Source organism: Phaethon aethereus, assembly GCF_964289735.1.
Source record: "Phaethon aethereus genome assembly, chromosome: 1".
NCBI lineage: Eukaryota > Metazoa > Chordata > Aves > Phaethontiformes > Phaethontidae > Phaethon > Phaethon aethereus.
This window is the reverse complement of record NC_138575.1, coordinates 183019557-183028935: the sequence shown is the minus strand read 5'-3', so window position 1 is coordinate 183028935 and position 9379 is coordinate 183019557. Positions and strand designations below refer to the sequence as shown.

Sequence of the window (9379 nt, the reverse complement as noted above, 5' to 3'; positions counted from 1 at the left end):
TGTTAGGCTTAACATTGCAGGCTTACATATCATGCTTATTACTTGCTGCTACCAGTTGTACGTTTTTCAGGTAATACAAAATATGAAATTTAAAAAAAAACAAGCAAACAAAAAACTACTTCACTCTGCATGTTTTGTCATCTTCAGTGACATTACATACCCAAAGGCTACTCACAGGAAGGCAAAAATGTGCTCTTACTCTGTGAAGTATTACTCAGGGTAAAGTCTTTTTCACAAGTAGTGGTGCTGGTATGAATGAAGGTGTGATTTCAAACCAATTTTCTTTAAATGTGGAGAAAATTGTGTGAGCCTCATGAGCAGTACTTTGGCTTTAACAGGCTCACATCATTGTATTTTATTATGCATTAGAAACGTGCTTGAACTAAACAAACCCCCCCAAAAAGCAACAAGAACAGCACATTTAAACTCAGTAAGCTTAATCAAACAGGCTCAAGACTATGTATTTGTCAAACCTGAATAAAAATATCTGCCCGGTGTCACATGAACACACACTGAAGGATCAGATTTATGGCTTCATTGTATTTCTTAAGTCTTGGGTTTGCTCCTGTTTAAATTGTTTTGAGAAGATACTGGACTGAAAAGAATCCTGTCTTTCTTTCAGTTACCTTGCCTCCTTACTGAAGAAAAAAATGCAGAGGGTCTATCTTCCCCACCACAACAAAATACAGAGCATCTGTAGTACTGAAGCCATTTCCAAAGATTTAACATATTTTTTCTTCAGGGATAATAAACAATGTCTCTTTGTGATAAATGCATTTCAGGCATACATACCATTTTCATATTTTAATAATATGAAAATAAATGGAAAAAAGTGATTAACCACAAACCTCTGACAGGCTGCATTAATTTTTCATGAAACAGCTATCAAACCATGCATAAACAGAAAATATTATAACCTGAAAAAATAGCTATTTCTTATAGGTAGAATGGCAAAATCTGGGCATTATGTTAATCATCTTACTTAGGTTAAGCAGAACCATTATCGATAAGAAGCTTGAATGTTTCAATAGGCTCAAGGTAATGTGCCAGTCACAGAAAGAAAAATTAAAAGCTGCCTCAAATTGCATTCCCTACTTTTAAAACAGGTATCAGCTGCTGCTCCACTTACATCAGATGAAACACAATGGTCTTTGCCAGTAATTTCAAGAAGTGCAACACAAACTCTCACTAATGAAGTATACTAATTTGAGGAAGCATTTATGACGTGTCAGACAAGATAGCCAGCACCCAAGCACTTGTGAAATATGCATTTCTAATAACTAAAATAATATTTAGTTTTACAATTAAAATTCTAGGAGAGAGACAGAGAATAAGTTATTAAGAAAATATATAGCTTTAATTTGCAGACATATAAACACTTTTGGTACATTACAGACATATGATACCAGAAACCAAAATATTCAGTTTTAAGCATAACACTAATTTATCTTGTTCACACAGAGAAATTTGATGTAATCATCATACAAAAGATAGTTCTCAGCTCTTAAAATGAAGTGAAAGTGATACACCACCGATAAACCTGCTGCTTTGTTGCAGAGGATACAGCAAAGAATAAATTATCAAGAAAATATGCCACCAGTCTTACAAGTTAGATTTTGGATCTAATCCAAAATCAAAGCCAATGAAAAGGAGCCAGGAATGGTCGACAAAACTCAGAAACAAGATCTTTCACATAAAAAAACAATCCAGAAAGGAGCAACAGTCAGAATAAACTAAGTCCTCAGAATATGAAGTGATTTTTGTTTTCATCTGGCAGATCAGATTCAGAAGTATCACATGAAAAAATCTGTTACACAACCAAACTGATGGAGTACTACTGACAGATTGCTCAAAGTACAAAAAGTATCACCCCTTATGTAACAACTAAAGATTCAGCCATTCCCTTGCTTCCTTGCATCTGGCATGTTTACAAGGATGAGCATGGGGCTCTGTCATGATTTGCTGTAGGAAATATTAAATATATTTTTTCCATAAAAATGACCAGCAGATTGCTGGAGCAAACGATAATGTGGGTGGAATCTGGAACAAATGAAAGATGCTTTGTCACAGCAGTTCAGATTCTCATTACAATATCTTGCACTCTTGCTCAACAGGAATTGCACTTCTTGTTAATGCCTTTTCTATCCTACTGTATAAGTTTTACTTGTGAGGTAATAAACATTCTGTGGTTTTTGTTTTTTTTTATTACTAGTGCATTTCAATGTCTTTATTCTTTTAATTATACATACATCAGGACAGACTTTTTTTCTGTGGTTAAATGTCTGTATACCAATGTGTATTTTATATTAAAACCAATATATTTAAAATATACTCTGTGTTTATCTCATGGACAGTACCTCGAACAGTTCCCTGCTCAGGAGCATCTGATGCCCTCTTGTGGTTAAAAAGACTTTTAAAACTTGGGTTTAAAGAATCATCTTACCTTCCCCTTTTTTACGATCACTGATCTTATTGATTTATGAAAGCTGCAAATGATGTCCACGTTTTTATAGACAGGGTGCTAGCTGTTAGTTACTAAGGTTTCATAAAAAAGCTGTACACTGAATTTGAATTTAAAAAACTGTAAACAGCTATTTACAATTATAATATTATTAAGTTATAAATTAACGGTCCTTCATTGCAACTTCTGTCAATACAACCCACGGCTAGGCATTTCAGAGTTGTCCAAGGTTTTTCCGATGTTGGATTCATCCACAAAGAAATGTCAAATGTTAGAAATCTCCATTGGTTTCTTCTCCAACATGTGCAGGTTAATTCTTCCATTTAATGGGATTTGTACTTCCAAGTTTTCATCTGCTCTGTGATGCTTTTTCCCTTTTCTTAGACAGATGTAAATGCCCATCCCTGTTACTAAAGCGATTGAACACAAGCTTATTATTGACAGAGCTACCAAGGTAGGCATGCAGGATGCTGACTCCATTTTTTTATGCGTAGGCTCTATGGATATTTGTGGCTGCTTTTCTTCTATACTGATGTCAGGCTCCTTCCTTAACAAACTTTCAATGTAGCTCTCATTGCTAACAGTGTCATTGACAAAAAGGTTCACCATGACAGTGGAATGGAGAGGTTCTGGATAGCCGTGATCACTAACTTTTACAAGCAGCCGATAGAGGCCATAGTCATTTTGCATCAGTGACTCTTCCAAGGTGATATTACCAGTTTTAGGGTCAATCCTAAACGATTCCGGTCGAGGGCCTCTTCTTCCTATGATGCTGTAAGCTATGACTGCGTTCATGCCAGTGTCCTTATCCACAGCATAGACCTCAGTGATGGGAGAGCCAGGAAGGGTGGAAGGAAGGACCAACAAATAAGACATATTAGATTGAGGAAACAAAACCAAAGGGGGGTTGTCATTTATGTCCAGAAGAAGGATAGTTATTTTTGCAGTAGAGGACAGGGCAGGATCACCACCATCAACTGCTTCAATCCACAGAACATAGGAGCTTTGCTGCTCCCTGTCCAGGGAGACTTTAGCTCTCAAAACTCCTTTTCCAGTATCTATGACAAAAATATCACTTCCATTCAGAACTGAAAGGGCAACCCATCCATTTTGCCCTGCATCAGCATCTGTGACACTTATAACTCCAATCTCACCAAAACCTGGAAAGTTTTCTGGCACAAAAAAGCTGAAATCCTTATTGATAAATCTTGGACTATTATCATTTTTATCCAATACAGTGATGGTGACAGTTGCTATTGATTCTCTTGGAGGGAACCCAGAATCTACTGCTTTGACAGTGTATCTGTATTTCTCTTTTTCTTCTCTGTCCAGTTGAGTGGAAACTGTAAGAACTCCTGTGGTTTTATCTAAAGAAAAATAGGAAGGGGCATCAGGCCCTAAAAAATAGGACACTTGCCCTCTTTCTCCACTGTCAGCATCTATTGCATGCAGTTTGGTCAAGAAAGCATTGGGAACATTGTTCTCCTCAATGGATAATTCTATCAGCTGTTGAGAGAAAACTGGTGAGTTGTCATTGTCATCCAGAACCTGTACTTTGATTATTTTGTTGACATGAAATCCTTCCGAGTTCCATGCAACTACAGAGATTTCATACATCTGCTGTGTCTCATAGTCCAAAGGCTTTGTGGTCTCTAGCAGGTATTCATTGTTGTATGGCTTGTATGGTGAAAGTCTGAAAGGCCCATCACCATCCAAATGGCAATTGACTTTGTATTTTTCATCAGGGTCTTTGATGGTAAAAAATGCTATCGGTGTGTTGATAGGCTCCAATTCCTTTAAGTACACCACCCCTTCTGCTTCATTAGCTATGAAACGAGGGATAACTTCAGGTGGCCTCATCATGACTTTGATGATGGTCACTAGCACTGTGATCACGGCAGGGATACAACCTGGGCCATTGCCCAGTATGATCAGCCTATGGAGCCTTGGAGTGTCCCCATCAACTTTACTGGAGAGCATGATGGCTCCTGTGCTTTCATCCAGATGGAACAAGTCCCTGGATGGCTGGGGGACTTTCTGGCTGTAGGAGTAGGTGATTTGGGCATTGGATCCAAGATCCACGTCTACTGCGTGGACAGTGGCCACATGCGTCCCTAGACTGGAATTCCCATAAAGGGTGACGTTGAGCTGTGAGTCGCTGAACTGGGGGCAGTTGTCATTGATGTCGCTGATGCCAACAGTGAGGGTGGCACTGCCCATGAGTGGAGGAGTCCCTCCATCCTCAGCAATGATGACTGTGACATACTCCCCCCGTGTCTCCCTGTCCAGAGCCCCCATTACAATCAGGTAGGGAGTCCTCTCCCCACTCTCATTCTCCTCCACATCCAGGGTGAAGACACCATAGTTATCTCGCAGGCGGTAGGTCTGGACACTGTTGGTGCCCACATCAGGGTCAAGGGCGGGGTGCTCGATAGCAAGGCGGGTGTTCACAGGTGCATTCTCGGGCACCGAGAGGTGGATGTGGGGCACAGGGAAGCGGGGCGCATTGTCATTGACATCCTGGATAGCAATTTTTACCTTCACCAGGCGGAAGTACTCCTGCGGCAGCACCAACACATCCAGCAGCAGCAGGCATGACTCAGATGAAGGGGAGGAGGAAGAGACAGCAGCTGCTCCCCCAGAGACGGTGGCCCCACTGCTCTCCACACACAGAGCTTCCCGGTCTATCTCCACGGCCGAGGTGTGCAGCTCCCCGGAGCGGTTGTCCAGCTGCACATACTGGCCCCCCAAGCCATGGGAGGCCAGGGTGAAGGAGAGTGGGGGTTGGGGAGCCACAGGGCGCTGCCCACCAGCCGTGGGCAGCCGCAGGTCACGGGCCAGGCTGCCAATGAGCACCCCAGCAGGCAGCCCCTCGTTGAGGCTGTAGAAGAGCTCAGTGGCACGGCTGTAACTGGCAAAGCAGTTGAAAGGTCCAACGAAGAGCAGGAAGAGGAGCAAGTGCTGGGGGAGAGAGAGAGGCACAGGGGTGTGGGGAGGAGTTGGTGTTAGAGAAGGAGGGGAGGTAGGTGGCAGCCACCCCCCTGCCTACTGCATCCCTCACTGCCACTGCGGGCAGGTAGTGCGGCATCGGCAACATAAAGCCATCCTCCCTCTCCCATCTTCCCCCCACAGTACAGCAGCTACTTCCAGGGCATCGCGGTCTGTACCCTGGAGGCAACACCAGCGGCATTCCCCACAGCAAACACGCTCTGCCAGGGATGGCCCAGGGGCACTCTGCCTCCCCCCCACACCGGCAGCCCTTGCGCCCCGATGTGCCACCTCCCCTCTTCTCATGCCCCCTTCCCCATGTCCTCAAGCTCGCCCCCCTTCTTACCAGCAGCACCCACCCGCAAGCACATCCCAAGCCGGGGCATCCCCCTACAACAACCCCAAATATTTGCTCGCCCCGTTCCCTTTCCACAGCAGCAACGTGAAACACGTCCCCCAACACCCCCACGCCGTCTCCCCCTCCCCGTCCCAAAGCCTGTTCATCTCTCATGCCCACGGGCCATGCGGTGCAGCAAGGACACGACACACACCGCGCAGCTCAGGCGGGTCCCGCCGGAGCCCTGCACGGCCGCGCTCCGGTCGCCGCAGCCCGCGCGGATTCCTGTCGCTCGCGGCCGTGGAGCTGGCGGCCCCAGCCACGCCACCGCGGACCCCCGGCCGCCCCCACGCAGCCCCGCCGGGGTCCCCCTCTGGTTGCCGGCTTAAAATACGAGTTGAACGGAGGAGCCGCGGAGCGTTTGCGCGAAGGAAGCTGCCCGCGTTGGCAAGCGCGTCCCCAGCCCGCTGCGTATGGAAACGGGCTCCCCGAAAGTAACTTCGGGCATCGTCTCCACGGGGGATTTTTTCCTCCTTCTCGCATTTTTAACCACCTATTTCCCTTTTTCGCGTCTCTCTGCTACAACACGCGTCGGCAGCAGCACCACCACCACCACAAAAAAAAACCCCCAAACCAACAAACTTTTCCCGGCTGCTCAGATCTGTGGAGATCGGAGCTGAGAGAAAATAGTAATAAAAAACCCCAACAAACACATATATAGCTATATGTATATATATGGGTTGGGTTGGGTTTTTTTTTTTTTTGCCAATTTTGATGCTGCGTGCGAAGTCGGGCCCTGGGGGCCGGGGGGGTGGGCAGGACGCGGCGCCTCCCCCTCCCGCCGCCCCGGCCCTCACCTGCAGGCTGCCGCGGGCGGTGGTGCTGCCGCCACTGCCCGGGGGCCCCATGCCCGGCCGCTGCCGCCGCCGCCGCCGGCTGCGCCCGAGCAGCCCGCCCGCTCCGCCGCCCGCCCGGCGCCTTTCCTCCCCGCCGCTGCCCATTGCCCCGCCGCCGCGCTGGGACGGGCTGTGCCCAGGACACGCCCCCTCCGCTCGGGTGGACGCCGCCGCCTCCGCCGCCGCGGGGAGGGGAAGGGGGGGCTCGGCCAATAGTCACGGGCACGGCAAGGGGGGGCTGCGGCAGCGCCGCAGGCAGGCGGGCAGGGAACGGGCAGGGAAGAGGCAGGCAGCCGCTCTGCTGGGCGTAGCGGCGCGGTGTGTGTGCGTGTGTGTGAGAAAAAAAAAATAAAATTAAAAAATCGTGTTTTCTTTCCCCTGTGGGAAGATGTTGCGGTGTGGGTGTCGGCGGGCAAAGCGAGAGTTAAAAGCTGCCAGGGTTTAAGGAGCGCTTGCCGAGGACGGATGAGAAGTGAGCGGCTTGTGTCTACACAAAGTGGAAGTAACGTTTGGAGGAGTTTGCAAGTGTTTGGTTGGTGGAAGGTGCGCGTCCTGCCGAATCAGAGCCGCAACTGCAAATTCCTGCTGGCTGGGAACCCGACGGTCCCCTGTGTCAGAAAATTATGCTCCCTCGTTTTATAGTTTCCAGTCACTGTTGGCTAGACTGTAAGACTGCCATAGAACTAGACACGAAATTATCAGTGCTTGGAAAACTTCAGACAGCGCCAGACCAATGACACATTTCCTTAACATCTTGGACTATCAAAAGGATCGCTAACCTGCCCTGTGTTCCTTACACGGGATCTCTGCAAGATCTCATACGGAATTTGAGATGTCTGACTTAAAGTGTTCAGTGGTCTGGATCCAGCCTATTGCTGAGAGTTCAAGTATTGGGATTCTGGTAGGCAATTGCATTTGTCAAGCACAATGGAGCTCCCCTTCACAAAGGTAAACTTTGTAGAAGAGATTGAACTTCCTGTATAACACGGTCTGAACACCACCTTACACATCGCCACGCTCCATGGCAAGCACAGCATGCAGGCATTTGATCTCAGCTTAGGTATTAAAAACACATAGGACAGCAGAACTTTTGCCTTCAGTCAAAGCAAAAAATACTCTTTGCTTTTCGTACTGTGGCTCCTTGAGACAACCTCCATGTCCAATGCAAAATGAAGGAAAAAAAAAAAGTAATTAGAATCCCAATTGAAAAACAGCCTTATGCCCAAGTTTTTTGTAATACTGCATCTCTCAAAAGAAAATAGTTAAGTGGAAAATACAGACCATATTGTTTAGCAACTCTTGGGATGTTCTTGGATGTTGTGAGGGTGAGGGCAGTGGCACAAGATGAATAGAATAGGAGTAGAATAGAATAGAATAGGACAGAACAGAACAGAACAGAACAAAATAGAAAGAAAAACTTTGAAGATTGACTTCCTCCAGGGCTGTAAACAAATCATATTAATTCCTTTTTCTCATATCCTCCATCCTTGAAATATAACTAGTGCAATACTGTTTGTCTGAATTAGAGCTTTACCCCATTTTTGCTGAAGTGGCAGCAGAATCAGGCTCTGTTTTATTCAGTGGATCTCTTTGAAACATACTGTCTTTTTAATATCCATTTCATTCCCAAAATTACATTAGCACAATAAGCATATGTGACTTAAACAGTAGGGCATTAGGATACTAACAAAAGGCCCAGCTATATTTATTATTCACTTATCTCTAGGATTTTGAAACTACTCAGTAGGTACTGCCCTTATAAAATGTTTATATCTTTACCATTCAATTCTAGCATAAATAGAACAGGCAATACAGTCTATACAGTTCAGAGCAAACACGTATAATTTAAGAGAGAAACGAAACTATCCAAGTCTGTTACTAAATTCTCATCCATGTGCACTGTTCTGCAGGTTTCTCAGTGTGAAAGGTGCCCATAAACTCAATCCCGTTTAAGATAGTTCAGCTGGACATGACAGATGCTTTTAGTTTACTCACAGTTGCTCTGATTTTATTCATTTCAACAGAGAAATATTTACTCATTTGAGTTTCAGTCACATTTTGACACTGATTTATGTGGAGTTTGAATTTCATGGACTGATTATAATCTTAGTTTTAGTGAATTGGTAGTCTTCTCGCGAATGAGTATGAAGCCCCTATAAAATCCTGTCTTCAACTTTTTTGTTCCCCTGATGTCTCAGTTTATGTCCCTTTTCTCTTATCCTCTTGAAATTACTGACCTATTGCTATACTGTTCTTCTTAACCATCACAGCCACTGCATTTCCCTGAGGCCTCTGGGGGTAGGTGATGCCTCTACTATTACAGTATCCAGGTTTTCATTACACCTGATGCATATTATTTTATTAAACCACAGATGTAACAGCAGAATTAAAACTTTTCTGGAGCAGCTGGTGCCTCTATAATATTTTATTTTGTTAGATATCTGCAACATCTAATAAGTCTTAAAGGCTCCTTAAAGATGAATGCATCCAATAAATCTCTTGTTTAAGGAGAAATACTCCAGCTGTGTACGGGGTATGGCATGAGGGGTGGGAGAAAAGAAGCAGTGTAGAAGAGATACAAAACTGACACATTCATTCCTGGAATTTTGGCAGGGGGAGAGCCCCTTCCAAAGTCCCAGGAAAACACTAATTGATTTCGTTACATTTCTATATTCACTTATATTTTCTGGGGATGTT

General features: G+C 45.1%; 1 protein-coding gene across 1 annotated transcript; it reads right to left on the bottom strand.

Annotated features, from left to right (window-relative positions):
• Positions 1–2725: 2725 nt before the first annotated feature.
• Positions 2726–7450, bottom strand: PCDH20 (protocadherin 20; the record flags this gene model as incomplete). The annotated part of the gene is made up of 2 exons (XM_082004126.1): positions 6644–7450; positions 2726–5422 (listed from the first exon to the last, which is right to left on the bottom strand). Exons 1-2 carry the CDS (start codon positions 6785–6787, stop codon positions 2726–2728), a joined length of 2841 nt encoding a protein of 946 aa, XP_081860252.1. The 5' UTR covers positions 6788–7450.
• Between the last annotated feature and the right edge of the window lie 1929 nt (positions 7451–9379).